Here is a 17,835-nt window from a genome sequence, read left to right as displayed (position 1 = left end):
TGAAAGAAATGTTTAATAAAGTAAATAAATAAATATTAAGCTTTTTTTTTTTTTGAAAATTTCGATACCCTTTAAATCATAATTGCTCTTTATTTTATAAATTACGGTTTCATATTTTTAATTGCATAATTTCTGCATGCCATCTTACCAGATTTAAATTGATGATCTATAATACGAAAAAATCCCTAATCTGGAATCGCGGAAGTTCCGACAAGTGCGAATTACGGACTTTGTACTGTAGTTGGAAACATACAAAAAGGTTACTTTGCCATTCCATTGTTTTGAGCTCGTTACTGCGAAGTATTTTATAAAATTCTAAAATACCTTATCGAATCTTGAAGTAGCCATTTACTGAAATTGCATTTGTGTATTTTGCTACACGATACAAATGCTGAAATGTACATGTGTGTAAACTTCCAACATGGTCATTATGACTGATATACCACATGATACTTCACTGACCATGTTGTGATAAGCGTACTTGCTAATGACTTCATGCAAATTTTTCTCCACTGTGAATCAGGCCTCAAGAAATCAAAAAAGCGTTCTTGTTATTTTTCAAGAAAACAAATTTGCCACATGAGTATTCTGTGTGATATGGCTGTAAATCATCTAAACAGACTGTGTTAAGGGAACAAATTAAATGTAAAGGAGTTATACCGATAGTGACTGTGATGGTGCTAAAACGGGTTAAAAAAAGAGGCAATTCAGAAAGCAGTGGAATGATGAATTTCAGTGGCTATATGAAAATGGTATCGCTCGATGCAGAATGTGTGCAGAGTACTTGGAAACAGTAAATAAATGCTCTCGGGTTGTGCAAGGTTTCAGTGGACCATTCAAATCAAAAACTCAATCACAAAGATTTCTTGTTTAAAAATACAGCTGTAGAAACTCCAGAGTCTACATCAGCAGCAGCACACCAAAGAAAAATGAATGAAAGAACTATTTCAGCACTTACAAAGATTATTAAAAACAGCTTATTATAAGAAAAATGAATGAAATACTTATTTCAGCACTTACGCAGATTATTAAACACAGCTTATTATATTGCAAAGTACAATAAGCCATTTTATGATTTTAAAGATTTGGTTAAGCTGCTTAATAAATCTGAAGTCGGCAAATATCAAAATGACAAATGACATAGGAATTAATTTCTCATATTGCAGCTGTTATCATCCATAAGGAGGTTACTGCAGAAATTTTAGATTATAGCCCTGTTTAGCATTCTTTTGGATGCATCAAATGATAAATACACAGAGGAAGAACTAATAATATATGTGAGGTTCATAAGAGGTAAAAAAGACATAAAATATCTTAATGAAGTGAAAAATATTTTTAAGAAACTGCATAAATTTTACAGTTCTCCAAAAAGACTAATGAAAATAGATTAAGTTAATCAGCTATTGCAATTAAAACTTCTGAAATTCAAATATTTACATCAAATTAGATGGGTATCAAGCAAAATTAACACTCCTTGCTCTGTTAAAACAATTATGATGTAGTGGTTGTTCATTTAAAAGTGTCAAATGAAAAGGAAAAAGATGCTGCTCTGGACAGAGGAAAACTTTCAATTTGTCTTAACGTTACAGATCTTGCTAGATTTTCTTTTCATATTCATACAATATTTCTTTTACATTCATTTCTTTTCTTTCAACTCATTTCATATTTTTGTTTTCTTTTTATTTATATTGATAGAGGGCTTCAAGGAACTTTCTCTGATTTTTCAAGCAGAGATCATGATTTTAAGCAAGGTTCGTATTAATAGGGCAATCTGAAGAGTTGAATGATTCAGGATCTAAATCAGGCACATATGAACACCAGCTTGTCAATTCAACTAAGATTAGTGGTAAGTTTAGAAACATACAGCTTACAAATATTGATCGTCAAATTTTTTATTCAGAAAAGCTTAAAATACTCTCACATAGAATAAAGAATCTTAAGAGCTGTTTCCTAGGCTGGAATGTGGGTGTTTTAAAGGCAAGAGCTGTCTTTGACACTTTCATGTGGACAATACGGTTAGTTACAGAAAGGATAAAATTGTGACTTTGTAGAATAATTTCAAAGGCTATCTGTCATTTCAAAATAAAAAAAAAAAAGCTGTCAATAGCTGCAGTTTTGCCATCTTCCACAGCATCTTGTGAATGAGGTTTCAACCTAATGAATCTCATTAAGACTGATCTCAGTACATGCATAGACAATGTGACATTCAATGACCTTAAATGATTAAACTCAATAGATTTTCACCAATAGACTTTTAGCCATAAAGACATTTGGTTTTTGAAATGAAAACATTCATAAGCATTATAATTGCAGCCAAAGAGTGCCTGAAGCATAAGCTGGATGAAGACAAAGCAGTTCAGAGAATTTTTTGTTATAATTTTGAGCCCTGTTTATGAATATAATATATATTTTTACTCAAGTTTGGTACTTATAAACAATTTTTATACTTTGTGCTGTTTAACTCATAAAACATGTTAAAAAACAATTTAAATCTAAGTAAACAATTTTTTTCTTCGAATTGTGGGATAGAGATTGTAAGGGAATGATCTTCTAGCAATGGTGAAAAGTTTGCATAGAGCAAAACAGGTTGAGAAACAGTCTAGAGATTAACGGAAGCTGACTAGTCAGAACTCCTCTATGCACATTCAAATCCCGCACAAAGCTTGGTTGTTGGTGTGTGTTCTCTGCTTCCCTCTCACGGGTTAATACCAATTGCCTCCTGTGGTTCAGCCATTCTTGTTGAACACACTGAAGTTACAGGAAAAAATGCACAATCACCCACTGCTTGGCATGTTTTTAAGAATTGCACATACTTGGTATCCATGTACACACATCGACCTATTTTCACTTAAAAAAACATCGCAGAATTGCACAAAAATGGCATTGCACACTCCCTTGACTTTAGCCATGTACACGTCGACCTATTTTCACTTAAAAAGTCAAAGAAAATTGACAAAAATCCAATTCTTCTTACTCTTGTAAAAAGTGCCAAACAAAAAAGTCGGCCATTCTGTACTTTACACAAAGTTACAAGTGTTTGGCCATACAAGCCATGTTTACAAGTGTTTGGTTTAAAAAAAAAAAAAAATGAAAATATTAAAAGGTTTTAGAAGTTTTTTAATGGAAAAAATTTAAACTTGTTAAAGAGTTATGAGATTAAATATTGCAGCAGAAATTTAATGTGAGAGAGATAAATAGTTATGATGGATATTAAATTCTTCTCCGCCAAATATATTTTGGCTGAAAAGTAGAAAATGTAATTTCATCCAATGAACTTACTTGAACATTTTTTTATATTAAAACATGTGTAGAATACTGAATATTACAAAATATTCATTTCCCTCCTATAATATTATTCAAGAAAACTACATATTTGTGCTTTTTAGAAAAAAAAATTATCGCAATACACAAGAACTCATAGACAGATGGACAAATAATTAATCAAAACAATTAGCCAGAAGTAAATATAAAGTTTTTAATTTTCTACATGCTTCCATAATTAACAAAACCTTTTCCTTTCATTCCAAGATCTTGACATTATAAACAAACATATTTATTTACACATTCACAATAAATGAGAAACCACTTAAGAAGTAGGACAGGTTTCAAAACACTGTCTTGGTAATAAATGTTCTAACACAAGATGCAAGAGATGAAATTTATATTTACTTCAAGTTAAAGGTTTAAGGACATGAATTGGCAGAAGGTTCAGTTATAAATTTCCACAAATTTGCAGGACAAGTTTTACATCAACAATGAATTTCATATATGCCTGGTTCAAAACTATCATCAGTTTTATCATGAAGTTGGGTGAATAATCACTGTCTCAATAATTTCATTAATATATTTAACCACTCAGATATTGGTGGGGTTATATCTAAATCCTATACAGAAAGCTGACAAAATGGAAAAAGATTATAAAAACACATATTTTTCCAAAAGCAAACTTCAAACTGTCATGTCAGAAAAATCTGAAACAATGGCACCACAATAACCAATAAATATATTAAATCACTGTCAAAATGAATTAAGAAAATTATCATCTAATTAAATATTAAAATTTTATGCATACTTTTTTTATTGTATTCATTATTTGCTTTAATTCTCCCTTCATTTTTCTTATTATTTCAGCCTAGTGTAACTATTTTACTTCCTACTAATAATTAAATTAAAAAGCAAGGTAAAATCCAAGAAAATTTGGTGAGTTCTTTATGTCACTTTTAATAACTCGTATTGACAGAAATTTCTATTCCTTCAGAAGCCACTAGAAGTCTATTTTGATTTCAATTAACAGCGACAGATGCAAAAACATTAATTCAACATATGCTTTTTCAGCAATTCAATATTTAGCGTTCACTTTCAAATCAGGATTTAAATGGTTAGAAATATAAGTTATATGATAAACAATTTTTCTTTTACATACACCATCTGCCTATATTTAAATACATCTTTTCAAGGAATTTTTTCTTCCACTAATCCCTTCATTCCCAAAAATCTTTGTTCACTTATTACACTTAAAAAATTTTAGTAATCACCATGAATTAAAAAAGAGAAGTCAAGTTTCATAAAACCTGTTCCAAACTTAGAGCGTGTTAACAAATGGCCTGCAAAAATCAGGAAATTAAAAATTACAAACAAAATGAGTACCAGTTTAAATATTCAATGATATTTTAATGATCAAAGCAGTAAAAGCAAAAATCCTAACAAATTTATAAACTGAATATTTATAGTCCAATAAAAACAAACACTTTCCCCACTTTCATTTTTTACGCCAGCAGTTTCCTTGCTTTCACTTTTTAAAAAGTAAAATCATGACTTATTTTCAACTAATAACTTATTTTTTTCACTCATCTACAAAGGTACAATAGAATAACGACGTGGGACAACTGTAAAATTTAAGTGTATTAAGAAGAGAAAGCATTTTCTAAAAATAAACACAGTTTCGATCGGTAAATTGAAAAATAAATTTTCACATACCACAAAGAAGTGCACCAAGCACAAATAATACACCTCTCATTTCAAAATAAATTCAGCTGTTCAGATCTAGTAAACACTAATATGTCCAGCTAATTGAGTAAAAAATATCTTAAATGGGTCCGCTTTACATAGAATCGGTAGTTGTTATAATCAGCACTTCGTTATCCCACTATCGCAAAACAGATGATCATCATGTGACATGTTATGTTGCCATACAAGGTTTACTAAACATTTCAATGGAATAATCACTTCCGTTTAAAGGTATGCTTTCCGCCAAATCCAACGGAAGAGTCATTATCACGGAATGCTGATGTCAATATTTCGTTTTAATCTAATCTACAGTACTCGCAATCGGGTAAACAAGATAAAACGATAATAATAGCAGAAAATTGAAAGCATTAAGATTTTAGAGTTTGATTGGAGGGTTTTCAAACTTCTATAACAATTTTCTAAAATATATGTATATCTTATATTATAATATAAGCATTATAAGCGATATACGTTATCGTCCGAAACGACAATATTCTACGTGATATTTTTTATTGTTATAAGCAATTAACGTCTTAGTTTGAAAAGTGATACATGACAAAAGCAAGAATGCATTCTTGGCGATTGTAATGACCGACAAGATGACCGACCGTTCTCTGCGACGTTGAATAGACCTGAAGCTCAAGAGTTGTTTATACTAATGGTCTGTAAACTGATGGCTCCTGAAGCAATTTTATGCAGCCCGCGAATACATTTCAATTATGCATTTGCAGCAAAGATTTCAAGATTTTAGTCATATCAAATACGAGTTTACGCTAAAGACAAACACGAATAACACGCCATAAAACCTATAGTTGGAGCAAAAGTAATATAAATCTTTTTAAAGATACAGATTTAATTTTCATTTATTGGTACTTATCAAAGGGAAAATATGATCAGCTGCGAATTTTTGTTCATTTCTGGGGGAATACATTCGCTGATATCAGGGGCGTAGCTAGAGGGGGCAAGGGGGGCATCTGTCCCCGGGCGCAGAATCCAAGGGGCGCCAAACTGATGTTACGACATTTTAGAATTAAATGTTTTCCATCTTTGGCAAGCAGTAGAGGGCGCGAAATCTTCAGTTGTACCTGGGCGCTGAAAACCCTAGCTACGACTCTGGCTGATGTATTCCCTGATGCAGCGTCTATGATTCCCTGATGTTGTGTTTATATAATTCTCGCGAATTCGCTGATTTCACTTATCAAACTATCTCAATAAAAGTTTCCAGTCTCCGAATTATTATGTGAGTAACAGACTAATACGTTTTGAATAAATTATTTTATTGCAAGGAATATTTTGATGATAATATTGGACTTAAAATAGAGGGTAAAAAGCAATACACTTGGAAAAAGTATGGATAAAACTACAAGATCTAAGCAATAAATTTCAAAAGCAAAAACGTCCAAAAACAAATGTAAGCCACTGTATATGAGCTGCTTTTGATCTGACAAGTGATACAGACACAAAAGTGAGACAACGCACAAGTGAGAATGAAAACCATGAGCTCCCCTTTGGTCTAACAATACACATGATGCCTCTGCTTTTGTGTGGATAATAAATATAGCGATATTTATACTCTTCTCCTTAATTATACGAAATAACTAAAATAGATTCATAATTAAAACACGGCTCAAAAGATATGCATGATGAATTTTTTGAAGATAACCATCAAGGATCCAAATGATCCACTTCTGTGGAAGTGGTTATTTTAGAAGGAAAGTGTTAGCATAAATTTAGGTATTTTGCATAATGAAACTCGAAAGGCATACGAAACGAACGTGCGCCAAGGTATATATTGGCGAGAGAAAGTAAAGCTCCTGTGCAATGCAGTATACTTGATTTTCACCCTAGCTACTTGTACCTGGCCAAAGGTCTAATCCAGTAGTACTTTCTTCTCTTTCAGGTACGATGGCAAAGTATGTTCCTGTTTATTTTTCTTATTGCATAATATAGGTAAGCCTGCTGATATTTGGTACTGATGATGATTCTATGTAAGTTATTCTTTTGAATACTTCAATTTAAATGTCCTTGAACATTACTACTTTTTGTTATGCTTAAGTTAAGCAAAATTATCCTATTTTATTAAATAAAGATTTCGTAGTTAATCTTTTGACTTATGATTCTTTAATTCTGTGCTTGAGGAAACGTACTCATTACGCCTTCAGTGCTAATGCACAGCCAACAAAAGATTATGAGACTGAGAAATTGAAATTTTGTAATGTTGTAAGATTCCAGGAGCATAAAGTGTTAAAACTCTTTGTTGAAAAAAAAACTAGTTACAAAGTTTATAAGAATAATTGTAACAAGTAATAAGTCTATTCTAAAAGAATCAATTTGTATAGAAAAATTAACAGATGAAAATTATTCAGTGTGGAAATTTAAAATAAAACAACTTCTAATAAAAGAAGGTTTAGATGATGTTGTATTCGAAGAAAATCCGGAAACTGATACTGATATTTGGTTAAATAATGATCGTAAAGCTAAAGCTTTAATATGTCTAAACATTTCGGATTCGCAAATTATCCATGTTTTACATAGTAAATCTGCAAAAGAAGTTTGGCAGAAGTTAAAATGTGTCCATGAACGTGTAAATTTAACAAATAAGTTATTTCTTCTTAGAAAACTATATTCCATTAGATATAATGAAAGTTCTAAAATGCAGGAACATATCAAAGGAGTACTAGAGTTGGCTGAAAAGCTGCGTAGTATAGGTGAAGAAATTAAAGAAAATAACTTAATAGCAATACTACTATGTTCTTTACCAAATTCATACAACTCCTTAATAACTGCAATAGAAAGTAAATCGGAAGCTGAATTGTCGCTAGAGTATGTTAAAAACAAACTAATAGATGAGTATTGTAGACGTGTGGAAACTAAGAAAGTTCAAAAGTACGATTCAGTTGCTTTAAAAAGTAAAAGCGAAAATAAACCAAAGTATGTTACACAATTTTGTACTTATTGTAAGAGAAATAACCATACGATAAATGACTGTTTTCATTTAAAACGCAACGCTAGAACTTCCCCGAAAACAGATGTAAATAACAGTAAAGTAAGAAATTATTCTCAAAATTATAAAAGTAATGCATGCCAAATAGCAAATACGCAAAGTGTAGAAAACATAACAAAACTTAAAGAAAATAAGTATTTTAAAAGTATTGAACCTGAAAATACACAGATTCAGTTTAATCAAGTTCTAAAAGTGGAAAATAAACATGAAAACACGCAAACGCAAGAATGGGTTATCGCCTCGGGAGCCTCAACTCATATGACGAGTGATCAGAATTTTTTCTCTCAGTTAAATGACTCTAATACACAAATAGTAACTGTAGCCAATGGTGCTAAATTAAATTCTTATGGTATTGGTGAAGGCTATTTTAAAGTTCAAAACTTAAAGGGTCAGGTTACACAAATAAAATTGGAAAATGTATTGTATGTACCAGGTTTAGATAGTAATTTACTTTCTGTTCAATCTGTTACCAATAAAGGTTGCATTGTTACATTTGATAGTAATAAGTGTTACATAAAGCGTAACAATATACTCGTAGCCTACGGCAACGTTCAGCAAGGTTTATATAAATTGATCGTAAACCCAATTGATGAGAAAGCATACTTAGCTAATAATGTTTCATGTTCAAATACGAACTGTATACTAAAATGGCATCAAAGATTAGGCCACAGAAATATAGATGCCATAAAAACACTTGAGAAAAATGATTTGGCAGACGGCATTAAACTTGGCAAATGCACTCATAGTGTGGAATGTTCTACTTGTGTAAAAGCGAAACTAACTGAAACACCTTATCCCAAAACTAGTTTTAGATCTAAAAATCCACTGGATTTAGTGCACACAGATGTGTGTGGGCCAATTGAAGTCAACAGCTTAGGAGGGAAAAGATATTTCGTAACTTTCATTGATGACTATTCGCGTTATGGCCAATTGAAGTCAACAGCTTAGGAGGGAAAAGATATTTCGTAACTTTCATTGATGACTATTCGCGTTATACTCAAATTTATTTTATTACTTCAAAAGATGAAGTATTCGACAAACTTAAACAGTATGTTGCATCGACAGCAAATAAATTTAGAAAGAAAATAAAGGTTCTCAGATCCGACAACGGTACAGAATACTGTAACGAAAGTACTGAAAATTATTTAAAGAAACTCGGCATTTTTCACCAAACTTCGATTCCTTATTGTCCGGCACAGAACGGCGTCGCAGAAAGGAAAAATCGCTCTTTAATAGAAATGACAAAAGCTATGCTAATAAACTCTAAATTACCAAAAGGATTCTGGGCTGAAGCAGCAGCTACTGCTGCATATCTTCAAAATAGGTTACCAACTAAAGCCACAGTTAGAACACCATATGAATTGTGGAATGGTAGAAAACCAAACTTAAGTCACTTACAAGTATTTGGCTGTACAGCATTTTATTATGTGAACAAACAAAAACGGCGTAAATTCGACAACAGAGCCGAAGAAGGAATATTCGTAGGATACGATTTACGAAGTAAGGGATACAGGATTTATGTAGGTGGAAGAAAAATAATAGTAAGTAGAACTGTTAAATTTTCAGAAAACGCGTCTTTACCTGACAAACTTGCAGAAAATAATGCTGAAGATTTAGAATTAATTCACTTCAATAACTCGCAAGAAGATGAAGAAAATAATGAAGAAACATCTCTTGGCGATTTTACAGAAGATTCAAAAAGTTCCGAAGAGTTAATTAAATGTGAAGAAAATGTAGAAAGAAGGGTTTCTAGCAGATCAACCAAAGGGGTCCCACCGGAAAGATTCTCTTATAAAGCAGAAGACGAAGAATCAATCTTACTTAAAATTAAAGATCCAGAAAGCTTTGAAGAAATTCTAAACTTACCAAAACGTGAACAAGAAGCTTGGATCAAGGCTATGCAAGAAGAAATACATTCTCTAAAAGAAAATGAAACCTATAAACTTACAGAATTACCACCAGGAAAACATGCAGTAGGCAGCAAATGGGTGTTTAAGACAAAATATGATGAAACTGGTAAAAATATAAAATACAAAGCACACTTAGTAGCCAAAGGATTTACTCAAAAATACGGCAGTGATTATGATGAAACTTTTTCACCAGTAGTGAAACACACTACGATAGAGTTTTCTTAGCATGGGCAGCGTATAATAATGCCAAGGTACATCAACTAGATGTTAAAACAGCTTTTTTGTACGGCAACTTAAATGAAGAAATATATATGGAACAACCAGAAGGATTCGTGGTTCCGGAAGAAAGACATAAAGTTTGTAAATTACAGAAGTCGATTTATGGTCTCAAACAAGCAGCTAGGTGCTGGAATGCAGAAATTGAAAATACACTGAAGAATCTGGGGTTCAGTCAAAGCAAAGCAGATCCGTGTCTTTTCACAAAAGTGGTTCGTGATAAAAGAATTAATTTAATAGTGTATGTTGATGACATCCTAATAAGTTCTACAGAAGAAGGACTAATTCTTCAAAAAATTAATGATTTAAAGAAACGTTACCAAATAACGCATCTTGGTGAAGCTAAATATTTCTTAGGCATGGAAATAAATCGCAAGGAAGATGGAAGTTATTTCTTATCACAGAAAAATAAAATACATCAACTTGTCAAGCAATTTCAACTTGAAGAAGCGAAACACGCTAGCACACCAATGGAAACGAACTATTATAACCTAAACAAGGAAGAAAATCTCCTAACTTCGAATGATAAATTTCGCCAAGCTATTGGAAGTCTTTTGTATATATCGTCTATCACAAGACCAGATATCACAGCTTCAACTCACATACTCAGCAGAAGGTGTAATAATCCACGTCAAAAGGACTGGAATGCTGTTAAAAGAATCATTAGATACTTAAACACGACAAAGAACCTATCCTTACAAATTTCGTCGAGTGAAGAACCTAATATTACAGTTTATTCAGATGCTGATTAGGGACAAGATATTGAAGATAGAAAATCTACATCAGGAAGTGTTATTTTATTAGGAAGGAACTGTATTTCATGGTTTTCAAGAAAACAAATTTGTTTTTCTTTATCCTCAGCAGAAGCTGAATATGTTGCACTATCGCAAGCTACGCAAGAACTTTTATGGCTATTAAAATTAACAGAAGATTTCAATCTACCCCAAACTCTACCGATAAAGGTATTTGAAGATAATCAGTCTACTATAAGACTTGTAGAATCTGAAAAATTCAGTTCACGCACTAAACATATTGATACAAAAGTTCATCATATACGCGACTTGAATAACAAAGGAATAGTAAAACTTGCTTATCTTTCAACAGAGGAAATGGTTGCAGATATTATGACTAAACCAATTCCTAAAGCTAAATTTCAGTTTTGCAAGAATGAATTACAATTGGTATGTATGAGTTTCATTAGCAAAACAGGGGCAATGTTAGCATAAATTTAGGTATTTTGCATAATGAAACTCGAAAGGCATACGAAACGAACGTGCGCCAAGGTATATATTGGCGAGAGAAAGTAAAGCTCGTGTGCAATGCAGTATACTTGATTTTCACCCTAGCTACTTGTACCTGGCCAAAGGTCTAATCCAGTAGTACTTTCTTCTCTTTCAGGTACGATGGCAAAGTATGTTCCTGTTTATTTTTCTTATTGCATAATATAGGTAAGCCTGCTGATATTTAGTACTGATGATGATTCTATGTAAGTTATTCTTTTGAATACTTCAATTTTAATGTCCTTGAACATTATTACTTTTTGTTATGCTTAAGTTAAGCAAAATTATCCTATTTTATTAAATAAAGATTTCGTAGTTAATCTTTTGACTTATGATTCTTTAATTCTGTGCTTGAGGAAACGTACTCATTACGCCTTCAGTGCTAATGCACAGCCAACAGAAAGAAACAAAGGAAGGAATAGAATTCCTTCGGTTGACATGTCAAAATTTTGTTCATGTTCTTAGAAATGATTCTTAGGCAGTGCCGGGGGAGGGGAATCCTGCCACCACCACCACCCCACATCGCCGAATTGCGAAAGAAAATATAGCAGTCTTGAAAAGCTTCTAATACATAAAAATTCTGAAAACAATTTCTTAATCATAGAGAATTTTTTAATTTGGGGATAAACCAGAGAAAATATCTCCGTTTTTATTCCAGTTCGACAGTGGGTTTGCTCTTAGCTGTAAAAACTGGAATGAGAACCAAGAGCAAATAAGTGTAAATTCTAGGCAGAATGAAAATTTGAATTGGGGTAGGGAAAGAAGAAGACCATCCTTTTTTTAGTCCATGACGCTTAGGGTCATAGAAAATATCATCTTCATAATTTTTAGGGATCACACGACTTCTCGTTTCCCCTCGTCACCTTGAAAATTGAATGTTAGGAAATGAATTTGATCATTCGCCAATTAAAAGAATATTTTAAAGTGAAAGGGTCTTATATCTGGTATAAGTTCTGGTTAGCTACTTTTTGTTGCATGTAATCTTCTTTTGATTTCAGTTATATCATTCAACATAAAAATGTATAAAATATCGCATTTCGATTAAGCGAACAATGTGAGCTTCAGTTCCTTTAGCCTCCAAAATTTTATTTTATTGTCAAATTTAAAAAAAAAAAAAAAAAAAAAAAAAAAAAAAAAATTAATCTTTCTCCTTGTATCTTCCTCAAATTTTTTAAATAAGTGTAATTTTTTTAAAGCTTTAGAAATTCATTCAAGCATTTCTTCGTGTTACAGATTTTTAAAATATTCACTAACTTCGCATTCCCACCCCCCCCCCCCATCTTTTTAGTCCAAAGTTTGCTCAGAAAGACTATTAACCCTTTAACTGCTTAAGACGTGTTTAAACGTTTTTGGAATTTCTTTAAAAATGCTTAAGACGTCTTTACACGAATTTCAAATCGCACGAAAAATGCTTAAGACGTGTATACACGAAGCCCGAATTTCGCGAAGATTGCTTAAGACGTGTTTAGACGACGCGATCTGGTCTTCCTTCCCCTACCTTTCTGCAGGCGGCTGTCAGTTGACACAAAGCTCTTAATAGGGTGTGAAGTCTCTTTCAAAAGAGCACTTTAGGAAAACGTCCTTAGAGTGAAATATCTTTGTCAGACAGCAGGTATGTATTATCTGTGTGCCGACTAAAAGTTTGCGAAAGAAGATAAATCGTTTTACAACTGTTTGCCTTGTGGTACTTTATACAAATGAAAGTCAAACAGGATCCGACGTTGTTATAGTACATTGCCGAATTTTAGTAGAAACAAGAAAAAATAAGAATTGTAACGGAGGACGCCTTTATGCCTATATGTTATAGAATCAAATATTTTATTTTTGTATTGAAAAATAATTACAATTTCTGATTCGTCAGGAAAAAAATATAAAATGTTGCAACCAGCTTTCTTGTTTGCCTTCGTATTTTAAATGCGCGTTATTATAATGGTATATTCTTCTTTTTACATCCTTAAATGTTAAAACTGTGCTTTCAGCATGCCTGAGTTTTGTACTTGTATGTGTGGCTCTATGCTCCGTAGAAATGGCGAACTGACATATAAAAATTATATGAATGTTGAAAGGAAGATATTCTACTCGAAACTTGCTTTAACTAAAGGAATAAATGAATACGCCGAAGGAATTTCTAGAAATATTTGTTTTAAAAATTTTATTATTAAGACTTTAAATCCAAAATGTTTTGAAATCTAAAGAAAAAAAATATGTAATCCTTGAAACATTTTTAGAAAGAAATCTATCGATATAAAATCTCTTAAAATTAATGGAGTGTAAATTAATTAAAACAGTTAGTGTACGTAAGGGTTAGATCTACTCCGCACAAAAATTTACAGTCAGAAGATCAATTATTTAAAGATATAAATTAATTACATTAAAAGAATTTAAAATAAATTAACATCTGTCCAAATGTCAATGCTAACAGCAATAGCACGAATGAAAGTTATTCTTTAAATTCCGAACTTAATTCATCCGTCGGTATGCAATGATTGTGTCTTTGCGATTATTTTTCTTATAGGTACTACAAAAGGCCGCCAACGAAGTAGCGGTAAAATCGTTGAATACTAATAGTTTGAAGCGGGTTCAAATCCTGATGAATGGATTGTCTGCATACCAGTTTTAGCGAATGTTTGTTGCGCATGTTTAATGTGAATACGAGACAATTTATTTAGCTTTTCATGATGACGTGCCTTGACTACGAGTCCTCGCTCGGGTTGTGTTTGGTTTGGCTTGTTAGATTATTAATCACGTGAAGGCGATCTGTCTAAGGGGAGGTATGCTTTCGTGACAGATTTTCTAAGGGAAACAATCTCGCACTGCAAAAAGTTAAAACCATAAAAACGCCCATGCAATCAGCTTGTTCACGGGGGTTTGAATGCAGGTCAAACTACCAGTATGTTAAGAGAAGCGATTCCAAGAATGCTTAATTATTTTATTTAGTTTGTCATAAGCTAAATAAAATAATTAAACATTCTTGAAATCTCTTCACATTGCTGAAATGGCAATAACTTCGAATTATACTCTGCTACTACTTTTCCTCTAATATGAAATTTTGAACTTTTCCGTTATCGGACAGCCCACCAGGGACTGAGCGGAGTCTAACGGAACAACTGGTGGTTCTGTCCGGGGTTCGAATCCCGGGAAACGAGCTGGTTGCCAGGATGATATTCTTAGTTTTCCATATGTGTAACATGTATGCAAGCTAATTTCCGTTAGGCAGTCCTCGAACGAAGGCATCCTTCACCTTAGGAAAATAACCATCGAGTACTTTGCCATAATCAAATAAACCTTTATCCATAACATGCTTCAAATATTTTTATGTTGAAAAGTTCATGCGCCAAAGTTGGCCCCCGTTGAATGAAATATGTTGTTTATTTTTTCTTTGTTTTTTATAACAACAATGTTCTTGTTTTCAGAATCTGAATTATCAATAAAATTCTTTTAATAATATGCGATTCTATTTTGTTTTTTTATTTAATGAAAAATTAATTTAAGCGACAAATCTCTTACATTTAGAAAAATTTTCGATTTTCGAAACGAATTGCTGTCAAAAGCGCATCTTCTCGTTTCTGCATATATTTATTTAAAGCAAACTGCTTGGCGCGTGTGCTTTTATATTTGAAAAGATTCAGAGAATTTTCAACATGGAAATAAAGTTATTAATTTTACTGAATTTTGTGGATTCTTTGTGTTTTGAGGTAAAATTCAAACCATCAGATATGTGATAACCTTAAAATAAGGGTATATATAATCAGGATTTTGCGGCCAGACATTCCCAGCGAAATAAATTACAAAAAATTATCTATGTAGAATTAATGTATATTCCGTTTAGTATTTTAATTTATCAGTGTTATTACACATCAGTTTATCAGTGTAAGTTATATCGAGTTTTAGTTGTGTTCGATATAAGAATTTTATTCGGTTTATATAAATCCGATTCGTTTAATAATATTATATTTATTAAATACTATTTATTAGGTTTTCAAATCTGTCAAACCCAATCAATGGCCTCCTGGCTAAGATATCTGATTATTGCTATTTCGACTCGTATTCGAACCCAAACAAACGAACTGGTTGAATTTTGTGATTTCCCCTATGTGTAACATGAACATGAGTACGTTTTACTTAGAAAGTCGTCCATGGAGACATTCATTGCCTTCGGCTGATAGATCTCGTTTCCTTTGCCATACTCAAAAAATCTAAAACTTTTTCAAAAACACTGACAGATGCATATAACAAAATAAAATTAAGTAAATGCATATAAGAAAATAAATTAAGTAAATGCATATAAAAAAACTGAAGTAAATGCATATAAAAAAACTGAAGTAAATGTATATAACGAAAAAAAAAATGAGGTAAAAACAAATTTTCAATAATTTTTCAATACAGTAGTTTTTAAATTGCTTGTTTTCAAATTTCATTTCATTTTTATGTATGTACTAATATACAGTGTATGTGTGCGAAAGTGTGCTTGTTCGGCATATCCATATATATTAATTAAATAAATCTGATTTGAAAATGCATGCACTAACGCGCTATTCTCGTAATTTGAAAAACACTAAAGTATTGTCTGAGAAAAATGTTCATAAAGAAAATTAAATTTCGTCTCCTTACTCGGTGCTGTGTAAAAAATTTAATAAGCTTATTAATTTTTTCTTCTTTATTAAAAACAAATTAGTTTCTTTTCATCTATATATGAAAAATAACAATCTTGTTGTCAGAATGGAAATTCTTAAAAATATGAAGTTCGTTTTTTTCGAACAAAAGTTTCTGAGAAATTTCTCTAGGTCAGCAGGTAGTAACAGGACCACTGACTGCTTTGTTTGAAAAACCCGATGAAGTGGATGATTTTACCCCCAAAAGGTTTTCTTTAACAAAGCAGATGCGGTCCAAATGGCTTTTCTGAGAAGCGTTCGTATTTGAATAGCTTGAAGCTTGAAAGCTTGAGTTGGAAGATGTTCCCGAAGTCAGACAGCAATAAAATTTGTTATACAGTGTCTCACAAAAGTGATGGGACACTTGTGCTTTACAAAAAGAAACTGTAATAAAATAAATTTAAAAAACATGTAAAAATTTTTGTGGGTGTGTTTCATACTTAAATTTAGTAACAATTATTACGTAACATTTCTCAAAATATTAAAATAGTACTTTAATATAAATACAATTGTTTAGAATGGAGCAAAAAATGGCTCACATAAGTGATGGGACACCATTAGATACTACTACGTACTACAATAAAAATATTTTTTGGGGTTTTTATTTTTACTCAAAAGCAATTGGCAATAATTTATTAAATCGTCGGCAGTCTTTCTCTCCAGTTTGTTTTGGAATTTTTGTGTTTTTCAGCTCTGTGAAGCCATAAATGCTAAACGAAAAGAAACTTTGCCTGAAATTCGAAAATTAGTTATTAATTTGCATATTGAACGTGGAAAATCTATTAGAGAAACTGCTGAAACAGTTAACATGAGTCATTCAGCAGATTTCAGTATCATTAAACGATATAATAAGAATCATATGATTCAGGATAAAAGAAGACCTGGCCAACCATCAAAGCTATCCAATGGAATAAAGCGAATTATTGTTCAAAATATTTAAAAAAATCCAAGAATGAGTGCTCCTAAAGTTGCTGCTGATTTACAAGCATTATATGGAGTAATTGTTAATCCTGAGACTATTAGAAGAATAATTCGATGGAGCAGCCAGGAAACAGGAGAGCAGCCAGGAAAAAATTCTTCGTAAGTGAAAAGAATAGAAAACTCAGACAAAATCCAACATAAATAAGAACTCTGATTACTGGAATGAAGTTATATTTGCTGATGAGAGTAAATTTAATATATTTGGTTCTGACGGTAGAATCTTGGTGTGAAGAAAACCCAGGAAAGAATTTCGCAAGCAGAACTTGGTGCGAACAGTAAAACATGGTGGAGGAGGAGTATGGGGGTGTATGTCGTCCGCTGGAGTTGGTAATCTTGTTTTTATTGACAGTAAAATGGATCAGTACAAGTATATTGACATTTTAAATCAAAATTTGAAATCTTCAGCACGAAAATTGATCCTTCGTAACGATTTTAAATTCTACCAGGACAATGACCCCCCAAGCACACTGCTTTGAACGTTAGACTCTGGCTGCTGTATAACTGTCCTGAAATAATAAAAACACCACCACAATCTCCAGACTTAAATCCCATAGAGAATATTTGGTAAGAATTGGAATCAAGAATTCGCAAACACACCATTTCTTCAAAACAACAATTAAAATCGGTGCTTCAAGAAGAATGGGGTAAAATCACCCCAGAAATCACAAAAAAAATTAGTGGAATCCATCCCAAGAAGATTAAATCATGTTTTAAAAGGAAAAGGA

At 32.1% G+C, this 17,835-nt stretch overlaps 1 protein-coding gene across 4 annotated transcripts in view; it reads right to left on the bottom strand.

Annotated features, from left to right (window-relative positions):
• The window catches only part of Sap-r (prosaposin), a 213,936-nt gene that overhangs the window by 86,471 nt on the left and 109,630 nt on the right, over nt 1-17,835 (bottom strand). Inside the window, exon 1 of one of the 4 annotated variants that reach the window (XM_035355505.2) lies at nt 4,978-5,161. The exons of the other annotated variants lie outside the window; for them this stretch is intronic. Within the exon in view, the coding sequence (XP_035211396.2) occupies nt 4,978-5,017 (40 nt within the window). The 5' untranslated portion in view covers nt 5,018-5,161. Of the gene's footprint in view, nt 1-4,977; nt 5,162-17,835 lie in introns of those variants that run through there. 4 annotated transcript variants of the gene reach the window in all.

Source organism: Stegodyphus dumicola, chromosome 1 (genome assembly GCF_044657685.1).
Source record: "Stegodyphus dumicola isolate Sdum_Otavi_A_Nest chromosome 1, ASM4465768v1".
NCBI classification, from domain to species: Eukaryota; Metazoa; Arthropoda; class Arachnida; order Araneae; family Eresidae; genus Stegodyphus; species Stegodyphus dumicola.
This window is presented reverse-complemented; position numbering and strand designations above follow the sequence as displayed.